This window comes from Pteropus vampyrus, unplaced genomic scaffold (genome assembly GCF_000151845.1).
Source record: "Pteropus vampyrus isolate Shadow unplaced genomic scaffold, Pvam_2.0 Scaffold154, whole genome shotgun sequence".
Lineage (NCBI taxonomy): Eukaryota > Metazoa > Chordata > Mammalia > Chiroptera > Pteropodidae > Pteropus > Pteropus vampyrus.
In genome coordinates this window covers 791,887-808,157 of record NW_011888935.1, presented here as the reverse complement: position 1 = coordinate 808,157, position 16,271 = coordinate 791,887, and the positions used below count along the sequence as shown (strand labels likewise).

At 36.7% G+C, this 16,271-nt stretch overlaps 1 protein-coding gene across 1 annotated transcript in view; it reads left to right on the top strand.

Moving 5' to 3' along the window:
• VWA8 (von Willebrand factor A domain containing 8) overlaps positions 1 to 16,271 on the top strand; it is a 281,798-nt gene that overhangs the window by 41,404 nt on the left and 224,123 nt on the right. The window contains exons 10-12 of the mRNA XM_023536356.1: positions 4,980 to 5,111; positions 6,661 to 6,795; positions 6,887 to 6,964. Of these exons, the coding sequence (XP_023392124.1) occupies positions 4,980 to 5,111; positions 6,661 to 6,795; positions 6,887 to 6,964 (345 nt within the window). The remainder of the gene's footprint in view (positions 1 to 4,979; positions 5,112 to 6,660; positions 6,796 to 6,886; positions 6,965 to 16,271) is intronic.

Sequence of the window (16,271 nt, the reverse complement as noted above, 5' to 3'; positions counted from 1 at the left end):
TTTTCTAGCCATAAAGTCACTTCTAGCTTTTAGTTAAGGGTGTCTTAAAGAAAATAACTCTCATTCTGAATTGGCTGTTCTTCGAGAATGGTGTTTGTTACAATCTAGTAACAAGTATGTCCGGATTTTTAGTACTATGTCTTGGCTCTCAGTCCCTCGTAGGTCAGACTCTATCATAATAATGGTTAGCTTAGTAAATTCCGTTGATGATCGAGAAAGGCCATGCTGCCACTTATCCACTGATGATGTAAAATGAACTATGATCTTTTTTCTGAGAAACTTGGAAGGATCTTGGATTTAGTGTTTTCATTTCAGTCAACAAATGTTAATTGAACACTCATTTGGCAAATGATGATGTGCGTACGGAAATCCAGGGATACAGAAATGGGTGCGATCTGATCTCTGCTCTTGAGGAACCTGTGGTCCGGTTGGAGCATCACACATGCAAGTAAAATAACTATTTTAAGGTAGTTAATGATTTTAGAGTAGTACAGCATAGTGATGAATAACTCTGGTCAAAGTAATGAAGACCTGAATTAGGTCAGTGAAATAGAGACTGAATGGATATGGGAAGTGTCTCAGAGGTGGGATGGTAAACCGAGCTCGCTGACGAAGTATCGGATAGGTTGTGGGGGTGGGGGCTGTGAGAGAATGTGACAAATCGAGGATGTCCATGAGTCCTAGCTCGGACAGCTGAGTAGACTGAGATGCCACTGTCACGAGAAAGCGGGGAATAGGAGCGCATTTGGGGTGGGGGCTACGTAGTTTAAAACAGTAGAGTCTTTTCCAATTTGAGGTTCTCGAGTGTTGTCTAGCAGACTTGGAAATATGGATCTGAATCTGAAGCTATTTTGATACTAAAGAGAAATACTTGGGAGTCGCTAACGTGTGGGTGGTAGTTGAATTCATGGTGATGGATGAAAGGACCCGAGGGGAGCATGCCCGGTGAGAAGCAGCAGCCCCCGAAGCCGGAAGCCTGAAGCACCAGCAGTTACGGGTTGGGTAGTGGGCACAGAGAAAGGAGACTTTGAGTCAGGCAGAGGGAGAGCAGTCAGAGAGAAGGAAGTCGAACAGCGAAAATGCTTATGAGCACAGAGAGAGACTTTCAAGAGGAGAGGGACAGCAAGTTTCAAGTGTCGCAGAGATGTCTCGTTGAATGAAGTCTTTCCGATTATTCATTCAGAAAAGGATTTTCATTTCATCTATTCTTCCATCCAGTCAATTAGCTAGACACTATTATGTTGGAGATGCAGGAGTAATCAAAATGGAGAGAAATCTCTCCTTTCACCAAACTTAAATTTTAGAGAAGGGTAACAGTTAGTCAATCAATAAAGTAAGCGAGTAAATAAGTCAAGTATGTAGTATGCCGACTGAGGAATGGACGCCCTCACCGGGAAGATGACGTTGAAGACCTGAAGGAGAAGGAGCGAGTGCTGTGGAGGAAAGCAGGTGAGGCAGAGGCCCTCAAGCGGGAGCACACCTCAGGTGTCCTGTGAGGGGACAGAGTGAGCGAAGAAGAGGTGAGTAGGAGGTGACATAAGAAGGTAAAGGAGGCGAAGTCACCTTTACAGGCCACCGAAAGGGCTTCCGCCTTCAGTCTGAATAAGATGGAAGGGCGTCAGAAGGTTTTGAGCAGAGGAATGCCTTCTGTGACTGGACGTTTTAACAGGCTCACTCTGGTTGCCGAGCCGTGGGCAGACTCTGGACAGTGAGGTGAAAGCAGGGGCAAACAGCCATCGGGTTGCCGTAGTAACCTAGTTGCGAGGTTGTAGTGGCTTTGACAAGCTTGAGCTTGGTAGGAAGTAGTTGCATTTATTCCGAAGGTAGAATCAGGATGATCTGCTGAAGGGTTGGAAGTAGGTTTGAGACAGAGTCAAGGATGACATCAGGCTTTCTAGACGGAGCACCCAGGATGATGAAGTTGGAGACAGAACATGGAAGATCTGTCTCCATGTTTAATCTAAATGTGTGCAAAACTCAAGTCTCCATGGAAGACTTGAGTTTTGCACACATTTAGATTAAAATACCTATTAGGTATCAAAATGGAAATGGCAAGACAACAGTTGCATATACAAGTCAGGAGTTTAGGATAGAAGTCTGAACAGGGAGAAAATCTAGAGTCATGACTGTATCGATGATTTGTAGTCTGAAACTGGGTGAACGTAGACTAGACAATAAAAAGATTACTCCAGAAGTTCCCTAATGTGTACTGGTCGGGAAGATGAAGAAGGACCTGCAAAAGAGACTGAGAAGGAGGGAACTGGAAAACGAGGAAGACTAATTTATGTGACTTGGCAAATAGGACATTATCCGTGGACTTACCAGGGGCAGTGCTAGGAAACCAGAAGTCAATGAGCCAAATAGTAAATCGGAGACAAGGAAGTTGAAACAGTGATTGTGTACTACTCGTGAAGTAAGTGTGATGGCGACTGGGAACAAATGGATGGCACGTCAATCGAGGATGATGTAGAATCCAGAAACGGCTTTTTGTTTGTTTCTTGAAGTGGGGGAGACAAACAATGGGAAGAAAAGATGAAATCTATGGATAACGTGGAAAACATTTATGGAAATCACAGTCTGGGGGAGGCAGGAAAAGACCTTTGCAGAGCACCATCATGTCTCGGTTTGGAATGGTGGAAGAACATACTTTGTGCCCTGCGAGGGGAACGATGGCCTTCTCATAAACCGAGATGAAGCAAGTAGACTTCCGCTGGCTTTCCATCCACGCATGAGTAAAGCGAAGTCCTTTCTACTGGGACAGTGGGAAGAAGTGAGGATTTGATGAAAATATAGGTGATTCCATTGAGGATGAAGGAAAAAAATTTCATTGGTTTATTTATTTAACAAATCTTTTTTGACCCATCGACTATGATCTATACATGCGATCTATGCTCTGGACATTTGGAGTGAACCAGGTAGATACGTTTGGATAGTGCCCTAATGGGGTTTACGTTCTTTTGAAGTGTGAAGGTGTATGCCCCTGGAGGCCGCTAAATCACCTGCTGAGACGGGGCGAACGGGCTCAGAGTGACTCCTAAGGACAGTAGTCTTGGTCTGTATTAGTTGCTGAAAGGCCTTGGGAAAGGAGCCCAGCAGAGACCAGTGGCTACATATTTGTTCAGCAACGAGACAACACGATACGGAGAATTTCTCCCCTAGAGCTCAAAAACCTAGAGAAAAGGTGTGAAGAGAATGAATACGTGGTGGGACAGGATTGGGAATCGTGAAGGGTGGACACGTCGGCCTCGCAGATCAACACCTGGGTGGTTCACGTTCCTTCTATTTAATTATACTTCACAGTTCCAGTAATGTCATCCCGAAGAAAGTGTGACAAAAATCCATTAGTAGTAGGTTGTTTCATTGAAATTCAAGAATTCATAGGAAATATTCATTAATATAAAACGATAAGGTACATACACTTGGTTTTCTACTTCTTGCTAACATGTAGCCTATAGGAATTACGTATCTATTTTACTCCTCAATTACTTTTTTGATTAGCAGTCCTCTGAATTTCCTGTGCCAACAATGGTAATTCACCTTGAGTTCTTTTACTACCTTAATGTTTTTTAGTCTACTATTTTTATTCTGAAATATTTTAGCTTGAATTATTTATAAGGACATAACCAGTATAGCAAGTGGTTCAAGGCATTAGTGTCCATTTCTGGAATATAGGTCCTGACATCAATTCTATATCAAGTCAGAATGACGTTATTATACTGTAGTAAAAACATACCTTTAAGTGCTTCTATTTGGGTTTTTTTAGGATTTAATGGCTCTGGTTTCTAAATTCTAATGAATTTAATCACTTGGCTAAGGTTTTATTCTTTTTGTATTGAACCTCCCTTAAAATACAGTGTAGCTTTTTTTCCGGATGAAATTAAAGTGTCAATAATTGTTATTTGTCTATAACATGGAAGCAGTTCCCACCAAATTATGTGATACTATGAAAATTTGCATGTATAAAGTGTGTTACTTATAAAATATTTTTTATAGTATCACGAATAGACATTTTTTATTTTCGGTTTGGGGAAAAGAGTGAGTGACTATCTTGAGTACTTACGACACCAAAACGAAGACTCGAACTGGGCTGTTATGTTAGAATGTTGAGGTCGAAGGTAATTTTCTTTTCAAAAATCTACTTTCTGGGATTGTATCATTTTGTTGAAAAGGGAGTGATCTGTTCCTTCACTGAGGTTCAATTCTTTCACTATGGTGATAATGTTCTGTGGTTGGATTTGTGTGGAGTTATTTATGCCTGTTGAATACTAAAAATGACTTAAGCTTTTCATATTAAATGTGATGCTTATCGTAGGCCAAAGGACTTAATTAATTTTCAGTCAGTATTCTCATTTTTCATATACTTGTTTGTGTTTTCTTTGTGTCTTTTTTCACATAAGGAGTTGGCGTGAGGGGATGTAACCAATGTTAGGACATTGATAATTGGCCCACCTGGAATCAATGGACTTGGCCTTTTAAATCCAGTCTGACAAATATTGAGAACCTAGACTGTGCAAGGCACTGTGCCAGACACTGTGGAAGATTGATTGTTATAATTTATTGTAATCAGTTAAGCTAATCACACTCACAGCCGGCAGAATGCTGTCCAGGAAGTTCTGGTTTCATGAATTTCAGGCAACGTATTATAAGCCTTATTTTACTTTAGTATCTTTTCAAGAATCTCATCATCAATTGGTACTTTTTATTCTCAAGAAATTTAGGCGTGAACTTTTACCAGCTCAGGAATTCAGTGATTCTTGTCATTTAGTAAACTTTAGGGACTATTTTCATATCACCTTTAGTAATTGGTATAGGTAGACTGGTATTCGTAAAAATAGGAAAAAAATGCTCATTAATTTTTTTACCTCTACTTTTATATCATTAAGTGAGTTCCAGTTCTAATTAAGATGAAATCTTATAGATATCTAACATTTAATACTAAAATAAAAAGTAAATGATGTGATTTTCTTATAATTTTATAGCGCTTTGAACTCCAAGATTCAGGAAGCTCTGTGCTTCCTGAAGAGATTGTGAGAGTCGAGAGGATGACCGAAAACCATGTGCCCCAAGCTTCCGTGACTGTCCGGATTGCAGACAGAGAGGTGACCATCAAGGTAATGAGTCCAGGTTCATACGTCCTAAGATGTGCCTTGTCCTGCTCATTTTTTATGACTTGGGTGCACGATCCCCTTATAAGTCTTCTTTGGCTCTGTAGCGTCACGTCTATATATCTGTATGAATATTTATCTGTATCCAGAGTCATGTAGGTTTTAAACTGAAAAAATTCAGGAGAAACATAAGCATAGCCTTTTATCAAAAACCCAGAGTTGACCTCTGAGAAAATCAAATCGAGCATTGATTAATGAAAGCATTTTGTATTCTAAGTCCTTGGTAAGACATAGTGTTTTCAAACATGTTTTAGCAGCCAGGGAATACTCTTCTCAAATAAAATCTGTCTTAGTGACACGGAACAGTTGAAAGAGGAGTTGCTCTAGCTGAAGAGTTTTTAGAGGGGGGCGGGGCAGGATTGGCCTGCGGAGCCCCATCTGCCTGCCCCACCCCCCTTCCCTCAGCCCTTTCTGAGAGGCTACCAGAGAGTCCATTAGGGAGCACAGCTTGTGGAATCCTGACTTAAATGCATTATAAGTGAATGTAGGAAAGAAAAGCCTTGCTTTCTCATGATGTGACAGACCAAATTTTAATTATAGACTTTTTGGTGTGTTTTAATGTGATATCAGTAATATTTATTTATGTTACTGTGTTTATTTATTCATGCAACTGAGCATTGGTTGTGTCTGCTGTGGGCCAGGCTCTGTATTAAGATTTGCTAGTGCTGCTGGGTACCGGTCACTGTATTTGTTTCTTTGCATATATTATGCCTAAACCCCCCAACAACCCTGGAAGTAAGTTTTATTATCTCTGCTTTGCGGATTAGAAAACAAATATAAAGAGGGTAGTCAATTCACCCGTGGTCACTAGCTAGGAAACGTCACAGCTGAGACGTTTAGATAGGATTATTTTTCGCTACACTCTTCTGCCTCCCCGAGATGAATTGTCTCACCACGCCGATGGGCAGGGACTCAGCCAGATAGGTAACCACTGCCCTGGAGTGGCTGCAGGTCACAGTGGGAGAGTAACACCAGGAGTGAGGAGGAGCACACGAAATCTTATGAGGAGACAGGAAGTAAAAGGAGAAGTCGGTACGAAGGAAGGGAGGAGAGATTTTAAGAATAGATGCTTCTGAGAGGTAAACTAAAAGAAGAATGGAAAAGGATTTGTGGACGTGGACTTTAAAAATCAGCAGTGACTCTGGAGAGTCTCGGTGGACTGCTTTTAAATTCTGTACTTATAACTGGAATTTAGACGGAACCTTCATTCTCCAATAGTGACATCGTTATTATAAGTTATAAATAGCGTGAAAATGGCGTGATGCTTATGCAGATGTCTGACAGCATGGGGCTATCATTTAGAGGGATGATCGATTTGGAGGTTTGATGGTCATCAGATCTGTGAATGAGAAAATTCTATTGCTCTCTCGAAATACAAAAACAATATAGAATTGAATTGAGCAAGGAATTCGTAATGGCTTTAAATGGCAGTTATGGCTTTCAATTGCTAATATTTTAGGAAAAAAAACCATATATATGTTATATTTAATTACAGGTGCCAGCTGGGAACAGGACACTCAGTCAACCTTGCGCATCAGAACGTTTTGTACAAACTTTAAGCCATAAGCAACTACTGGCTGAAATGATGCAGTCTCACATGGTTAAGGACATATGTTTAATCGGAGGAAAAGTAAGAACGGCAGCTTCACTTTGGACTTCTGTTTCCCAACTTTCAGTTGTTTTAACTTATCCCTTAAATGATTGTGTGTTTCCATTTGCAGGGTTGTGGAAAAACAGTCATCGCTAAGACTTTTGCAGACACCTTAGGATACAACGTAGAACCTATCATGCTCTATCAGGTACAATGCTCATTTTTAGCACTTGAACTATAAACGTATACATTATAGACATTTTCCCTTAACTTATGACCTAAATAACTGAAATAACACAAAGGTTTTAATTTTGATGAAAGTCTAGTTTATCTTTTTGTTGTTGCCTATATTTTTTGGTGGTATATTCAGGAAATAATTGCCAAGTTCAGTGTCGCGAATGTTACTCTATGTTTTCTTCTAAGAGTTTGACAGTTTTAGGTCTTGCATTTAGATCTCTGATCTATTTATAGATCTTGTATATAGTGTGAAATAAGGATCCAAATTCACTCTTTCATACGTGGACATCCAGTTTTCCCAGCACCATTTGCTGGGATGGTCTTGGCATCCTTGTCGAAAATCAATTGACCATATACGTGAGGGTTTATTTCTCGGCTCTCTGTTCTGTTCCATTGGTCTGTATGTCTCTGGTTTTGATTGCCCATCGTTTTGTAGTAAGTTGTGATATCGGGAAGAGTGAGACCTCCCATCTTGTTTCCTTTTCCAGGATTGTTTTGCTATTCGGGGATCCTTGAGATCTTACATAAATTTTAGGATATGTTTTTCTACTTATGAAAAAAAAAAATGCCGTTGAGGTTTCGATAGAGATTGAACTGAATCTATAGATCGTTTCGGGTAGTATTGTCATCTTAATATTAAGTCTTCCGAGCTGTGAATGTGGATGTCTTTCCACTTATGTCTTCTTTGATGTCTTTCAGCAATGATTTGTGTTTTCAGTATGCAAGTCTTTCGTTTCTTTGGTTAAATTTATTCTTAAGTACTTTTGAGTAGATTCTTTTGGTGGATGTACATGTTGTATATATCATGATAAAAAAGCAAACATACAGCTGATGTTTTTACAAAGTGAGATTTTTTTGTCATGAATTTTTTTTATAGTGATATTTTAAGACATTTTTATCCTGCTAATTTACTGATTCTATATGTTAGTCTTTGGGTAGTTATGGTATCTTTTTATAGCAGTCTCTCTTTTTTTTTTTTGAACAGTTTGGAAGTGAATGTGATAGTTTATTAAATTTTAGAATACATTTTTTGTTTTTAGTTTATTTAAACTTTTTATTTTTACTGACAGTAAAGATATTTATATTAAAAATGTTCTTATTTTTGAAAAATGGCATTTAAACCAGCTACTTGTGGTGACCTTAGATCGTAGAAAATTTTGTTAACAGTTCATATTTCAAATTCTGTTGAGAAGATTCCTTTCATGCTGCTTCAAGGTATTTTCTGCCTGTTGGTTGAACTGGCCAGAATTTAGAAGGAATTCTAATCACAAGAATTATAGTACTGGTAACTTTGGGGCTATAAGCAGAAGAAGATATTATAAGAGATGTGAGAATTCTCCCTAAAATTACTATTTTTCTTTCCTCTGTGTAGTGTAACTCATTCATAGTGCCAGGTTATCATGTAGGAATTTGAGTTGCATTGCAAAGGATTTTAGAAACAAGAGAGGAAACATCCTGCCTGTGTACATAACTATGGTGGCTCTGTACTCCTACCATTGTGTAGAGTTTTCATTGTCATATTTCAAGAAAGGCAAGTAAAGGTAGGTAGGTAAAAAGGGAGGTAAGGCTAATTAGATAGTTAACTGATTGGAGGACTTAAAAGGTTCATATATTTACTAAGAAATACTCTATGATTTAAAAGATGAAATCTGTGAAGAAGCATACGATCCAAGATTATGAAATCGTGAAGAATATGAATTAAAGTAAAGATACTTAAGCTAGTAGTAATACCCTGAGTCTTGAGAGATAAACATATAGGAAAAGAAAATAAATTTCTACATTGTGCAGCAAGTCTTGGATTCCACTGAAAATAATTATTGAAATTAGTTTTTATATATTGATTCTAGTTTATTGGATTTTTTAAAGGGAATAGGAAACTGGACAGAGGTAATATTTTTAACTTAGTTTGTGGACGATGCCGTGAAGAATAGCCTCCGTCCTACAGATTCACCCCTCTTGGTGTCTTCATCAGCAATCAGAAGACAGATGGTTAACTCAGTATGCTGGGTCATCTGTCACAGCCCACGTCAGAAGTGATCTGAGGATGGCATTCTATCATCTTACCAACTTGTTAACCATCAACTTTGCAATTTCCAATGAAAATACTTTTCTGCCAAATTATGGGCAAAACCCAAATCATCAATATATCTGTAAAACAGGTGAAATTTTATTATAAATATATTATATTACATTTACAAGTCAAGGATAAATATGAACATAATTAACCTCCCCAGATGCCATTGCTTTGAAATCATATGGAGAACACCTTTTGAGGATAATATCTATTTTTCCTTTGACTCCATCCCAATTTATTATTAGTATTATTTCTAAAATTGTGTACTGATTATTTTCTCCACATTAAAATAAAAACTCTCATCCTAATGACAGCTGGAAATAATTTATATCTCATCATTTTTTCAGATAACACTTTCTGTATCGGATTTCTGCAGTCAGTTTACAGTGATTTTTCTACTATAGTGGTAAATTATCCTAAGATCATATGCTTCAGCTATGAAAATTATGGTTACTTCAATCTGCTATCCATTAAAAGAATGACCAAGCAAGAGAGTATGTACGCATCCATCAATTGAGATCTCTCAACTCCACTGGAAGACTACCCACAGTATCCTGCCATCGAGAATGTTATCTTTATACATGAAAGAATTAGTGTAAAAGGCTGAGAACAGATTTTCTTATATATTTTTGGAGAGTGACAATTAGCTCATGAACATATTAGCTTTTGCTTTGTTACTTTTTTGTTCAGTTTGTTGATCAATGAATAAATAAAGGTAGAAGATGCTACCGTGAGAGTTAGTGGCCGGCTATCATCTGTCTTGGTCTCTTCTGAGATAATGAAGTCAGTCTCTTCTAGTTTCTGCCACTGAATAAGGTCATTTAGCCACATCTTATTAATCCTCTATCTGAAAAGCATGGGTAACGATGATTGAAAGGCACTCGAGTTTCCCACGAGAATATTTGCCCATCCTCCACATCTACACTGTCTGCCTTGTAGATGTCTTGCAAGGAGCGGGGAAACTGGTACAGAGGTACGCAAACTAATCACATATTCTGAAAACCCCTTTTGTAATTTTTCTTTTCTGCTCATCAGTCTTTAGAGAAATATCTAGGAGGAAAGTGGTTTCTGGAAGTATGGACTCATAAAGATATAGGGAAATATAATAATGGTAGCATGTTTTGTAGGTGAGTTTGTTTCTTTCTCTCTCCACATGACTTTTCTATGAACTGGATCAAAGCATCTCTCAGGCACTGTAGTGACATTTGTAGGTTTTGTAAACTGTTAATCAGTTGGTTTTCGTGATAGGAACCAAGCTTCTAAGATTAAATGTAAGACTCTTTTTGCTCACACTTTCATATTTATTAGTAGAGTTCACTGATCCCTCTGGGACAGAGGAACTACTTTATATTTTGATAGAATTAAAGAATGGATTTGGGTTTTTTAATAATATAGTCCATATTTGACATGAATAGAGAATTTAGTAGGAATAAATAACCCAACATCTGTTTTCCTAGCAGATGTGAAGATTTCCCTGTTATTTGCACATGTATAAAGCTACACTTAATCTGTGGGTTTTGCCTTATTTTTAGACTTGACTATTTTTAGAACTGGTTTCATATGAAGAAAAAGAAAAACAGAACCTTCACACAAACTGTGGCAGTACATAAAATAAGTTTTATAATAGGTTATAAAAATCTTATATCATTTGGCTCAAATGTTAGGTCAGATTCTTTTAGCTAGTTATTCTTTTTTTAGTACTGAAGCCAGTCATTTTTTAGTATTGAAGAAATATAAGTTATTAGTCTTTTTCTTCACCTCCAGATAAGAGCATATTTCCAGATTTCTTAACACATCATCATAAATAGCACCAGATCTAAGATCTTTCTTCTGTTTAAAACTGATTGGATTAAAAGCCAGGTCATCTCCGATCATAATCTGAGACCAAATAAGTTTAAGGGACTTTTAATGAAAATAATCACTGTCTGAAACATGTCGAAGCCTTGGAATCCTTTTTGACTCCTCAGCTAAGTTTTTTCCTGTAGCTAAACTCAAACCAAATCCCTTTCTCCATCTGCCTTTACCCTACAATCTCTGCTTCTTCTTGTTTATCAAAATTCAGTGGAAATATCTTTACTTCTCTTATTCTCTCATCTGTTTTCACTGCTCTGCATCCTGGATTTATTTCTTTGCTTCTAGTCTTTGCTTTGACTTTTGCATTTTTCTTACTCGAAGATGTCAGGATATCTGTATTCATTTAAGTGTTTATAGTCTACCTTGGAGGCTGACTTTCTGCATGATTCCACAGCTCTCGTTTTCCCGACTTGTTATTTTACTATAATCTGTTGTCCTTTTTGTCTTCTTAGAATTTTTTTCTTTTCCCATATAGAATAATCTTTATAAAGGCTATCTAAGAATTTACCTCAACTCCTTCACATTTATTTTTCATAACATTTACTTTCAAAGAATGATGTTTACCATCATCATATAAGAACTTTGAGATGGTTGACTTGAATAATCGTTTTCAGTCTCAAGCTTACCAAGGCTTCTGTCACACGTCCTCCTCAATTTCTTCTTGATAATGATGTTACTTTGTCTCCTCCTTCCTTTATGTAGAACATATTTTAAAATTTATTTCAATCCATCAGAGTATAAGATTTAGTAAATTATAAAACTTTAAAAGTTAGAATAAAATTTCCCTTCTAATTTGAAGGGATGTTTTTATAAACTATGATTTCATATTTCTTGCCTATAATACCAGAGGCATGTTATAAGAGGACCAATAACTATTTATAATGTTCTTTGCCATAATTTAATAGATAAATTATAATGTGCTATGGCACTACTCATAATTGTAAAATTATATGTATTACTCCATATATGGAAATAATCATCTCAATACGTTTCATCAGGGTGCTAATATGCAGGTGGCAATTGCACACACAAGGAATTTTACAAATAAAATTGTAAATGTAGAAGGTATAATCCTTACTCAAATAAGTTGCTTCACGAATGTACTTTATTGGAAATAATATCCTATGGATGACTGTAATGCATCACCATTATTGGAAAAGGTTATTCAAGTTTATGCCCAACTAATTGTAAGTCACCATGATCATTATCTTCCGTGCACAGTAGCATTTTATAATACTTTTTCATTTTAAAAATAAATAATGAGATATATACAACTTATGTATAATGAAAGCATTGTTAGGCAGCTGTTATAATTTCTCTTATCACATTTAAAAATTCTTCACATAATGCTTATGCTTTATTTTTATGTAAAAATGCCACAAGTTTTGTTATCCACATTTTCCAGCTTCAAAAGACAAGTGAAAGTTTTTGTCTCTCTAATTATTTGAATCCACAGTGCAAATATACAGGAAAGCTAGTTGTTTCCTATAGGAGTCATATAAAGAAGCAGTTTTATAGATTGTAGCTAATTACTTAAATAAAAGGCCAGTGTCATCACTTAAACAACAACAGAAATATCCAACAGCTATATAATCAAAACAATAATTCGAATTAGGGGATGTAGTGATTATAATGGTAAGGTTTTGTGAAAGTGTCTTTAAAAAAAAAATCTGTGGCTGTTATTGAGAGCAGAGTAATTCCTCTTTCCCTTTGGAGACTTAATTCAGGATGTATTTGGAAAACAACTCACTTCTACACCCCAGATGGTTTGAATAGAGCATTTATGCACATTCTGTTACCTTCTTCATATTTCTTTTAGGGACAATTAAGTTTTTTGAATAAGAACCAAACAAATGGGTGATATTGCTTTATAACAAGGTTGAAAAGCTTTTTCTTTAAAAGGCCAGGTAATTAATATTTCAGGCCTTATGAACTAGGCAGCCCCTGTTGACGCTGCTCAGCTCTGCTGCTTAGTGGAGAAGCAGCCATAGCCAACACTTGCACCAGTGAGGAGTAGCTGTGTTCTGCCATATCATTTCTGGTGTTTTGTTTTATTCTGTTTGGTTTTTTAGTAATGTTTCTTGACGTATAATAATTCACATACAGTAAAATTCAATCCATTTCAGCAGACACATTTGGTTGCGTAACCACCATGATTGAGAAGTAAAACACTTTCATCACCTCAAAAAATTCCCGTGCCCTGTTTAGTCACCTCCTCACCCCCATCTCCCCACCCCCGCCCAGCCCCTGGCCAGGACCGATCTGTTTTCTGTCTCTATTAGTGTTGCCTTTTCCAAAATAGCATATAAATGGAACTAAACAGCATGTGCCTCTAGAGTCTGGTTTCCTTCACTTGCATAAAGCATTTGAGGTTCGTCCACATTGTTGCATGTCTCAGCAGTTTGTTCTTTTCAATTGCTGAGTACCTCACGACATTTTTATTAGTGTTTATGTCAGTATTTCTGTGTTCCTGCTGCACTAGCTTTATTTCTGATGCTCAGCCCTTTTCACCTAGATTATCCACACTAGCTTCCTAAGCTTTCGACCTGTTTCCAGTCTGGGTGTTGTCTAATCTATCCTTCCAATACTGAATTTTGTTCTTTCTGATTTTCTCCCTCCTTTTTAAAAATTGTTATTCAATTTATTTAAAGTTAAAAAAAGTTCACCCTTCCCCCCATTAATTAATTAATTAATTAATTCTGGTAGCCATCAGTCTATTCTCTGTATCTATAAGCTTAGATTGATTATTTATTTATTTATTTATTTAGATTCCACACATAAGAGGTATCATATGGTATTTATCTCACCTCACTTAGCAAAATTCCCTTGAGGTCCATTCATGCTGTCACCAATGAGGAAATTTCATTCTTATGGCAGAATAATATTCTATTGTGTATATGTACCACATCTTCTTTATCCACTCATTCATTAGTGGACACTTAGGTTATTTTTATATCCCACGCAGTGAGCATGGGGGTGTATATAACTTCTTTTAAAGTTAGGGGTTTTGTTTTCCTTGAATAAATACCCAGAAATAGATGTATTTTTAAGTTTTTGAGGAACTTCCGTACTATTTTTCATAGTGGCTGCACCGATTTGCATGCCCACCAACAGTGCACAAGGGTCCCCTTTTCTCCACATCCTCGCCAACCCTTGTTATTTCTAGTCTTTTTGATGATAGCCATTCTAATAGGTTGCGGTGACATCTCGTGCGGTTTCGATTTTCGTTTCCTTAATGATTAATGATGTAGAGCATCTTTTAATATGCCTGTTGGCCATCTGTATGTCTTCTCTGAAAAAATGTCTATTCAGATGTGCTTCCATTTTTTAATTGTACAATTTGGGGGCTATTTTGCTACTGTTCGTTAATTTTGAATGTATGAGTTCTTTATATATTTGGATGTTGGCCCTTTATCATGTGTATGATTTGCAAATATCTTCTCCCATTCAGGAGGTTGCTTGTTCATTTTGTTGATCGTTTCCTTTGCTGCACAGAGCTTTTTAGTATGATATAGTCCCACTATTTATTTTTGCTTTCGTTGCCTTTGTTTTTTGTGTCAAATTAAAAAACCGTCTCCAAGACCACTGTCACAGAACTTATTGCCTATGTGTTCTTCTAGTTTTATGACTTCAAGTCTTACGTTCAAGTCTTTAATCCATTTTGAGTTAATTTTTGTGTGTGGTGTAAGATAGTGGTCCAGTTTCACTCTTTTGCATGTGTTTGTCCAATTTTCCCAACACCATTTATTGAAGAGACTGTCCTTTCCCCATTGTATATTCTTAGCTCCTTTGTCATAAATTAATTGATCATGTATGTGTGGGTTTATTTCCAGGGTCTCTATTCTGTTCCATTGATCTGTATGTCTGTTTTTATGTCAATACCACTCTGTTTTAATAACCAAAGCTCGTAATGTAGTTTGAAATCAGGGAACATGATGCCTTGTTCTTCTTTCTCAAGATTGCTTTGGCTATTCAGGATCTTTTATGGTTCTATAAAAATTTTAGGATTATTTGTTCTATTTCCTTAAAAAATATCATTGGAATTTTAATAGGGACTGTATTGAATTTGTAGATTGCTTTGGGTAGTATGGACATTTTAACAATATTCTTCTAATCCATGAGTATTTATTTATTTGTTCCATTTATTGTTTCTTCTTAAATTTCTTTCTTTAATATGTAAAGTTTTCAACATACAGGCCTTTCGCTTCTTTGGTTAAATTGATTCTTATTCTTTTTGTTGCAATTATAAACAGGGTTGTTTTCTTAATTTCTCTTTCCAATAGATCATTAGTAGAATATAGAAACACAACAGACTTTCATGTGTTGATTTTATATCCTGAACCTTTACTGAATTTGTTTATTAGTTCTAACCATTTTTTTGATGGAGTTTTTAGGGTTTTCTACAGATAGTATCATGTCATCTTCAAATAGTGACAGTTTTACTTCTTTCTTTCCAATTTGGATGCCTTTTATTTCTTTTTCTTGCTTTATTACTTTGGCTAAGACTTCTAATACTGTGCTGAATAAAAGTGGGGAGAGAAGGCATCCTTGTCTTGTTCCTGATCTTTCTAATTTTCCCCCTGCTTTAAACCTTTTAATCACTGCTCATAGTTTGGAAGAGAACACTGAAATTCTGTTGTTTGGCACACAGCACTCTTTTTGATTTGGTCCCTCTACGCCTCTTTTAGCCAGGTTGGAGGCCTCACCCAACGCAACTAACATTCCCCTTTTAACTGTCGCCATGAGGAATGGTTTTTGGTCTCCCCAGCATGACTTGCTGCCTGAAACATCTCTGTCTCCTTGCAGTGCTCATGCTGTTAGAATGCTGCTTCGAAACATCTGTGTTTCCTTGCAGTGCTCATGCTGTCAGAATGCTGCTTCTCCTGGGGACCAGTTTGCTTACTCTTTAAATCTTAGCTCCACTTCCACCACCTCTGAGTTTTCTGTGAGTCCCTGGTTTGATTTATGCGTCAGCAGCTCTTAAATGTCCTTTTTGATAGCACTTATCAGTCTGTACTATAATAATGACAGTATTTCATTAACTCAGACATGCCATAAATTGTGAGACACATCATTATTTATATACGACTAAGAAAGAAAAAGTACTGAGAATTAAATTATGATGTAAGACTGTCACTTGGAATTTTTATTTAATCCTTAATGAAAGGACTCTTACAGACTTAATTTAGGTTGTATATCTCTTGTGCGTACAGAAAAAGGAAAGTATAAATGTAATAAATGGATCAACTATTTTTAAAACTTCTTTATCTTCAGAATCCGAAGATATCTTTTAAAGATCAGAATCTTTGAAAGCACCTGTTGTTTCAGTTGTAGATGTTCGTGTTGTTTC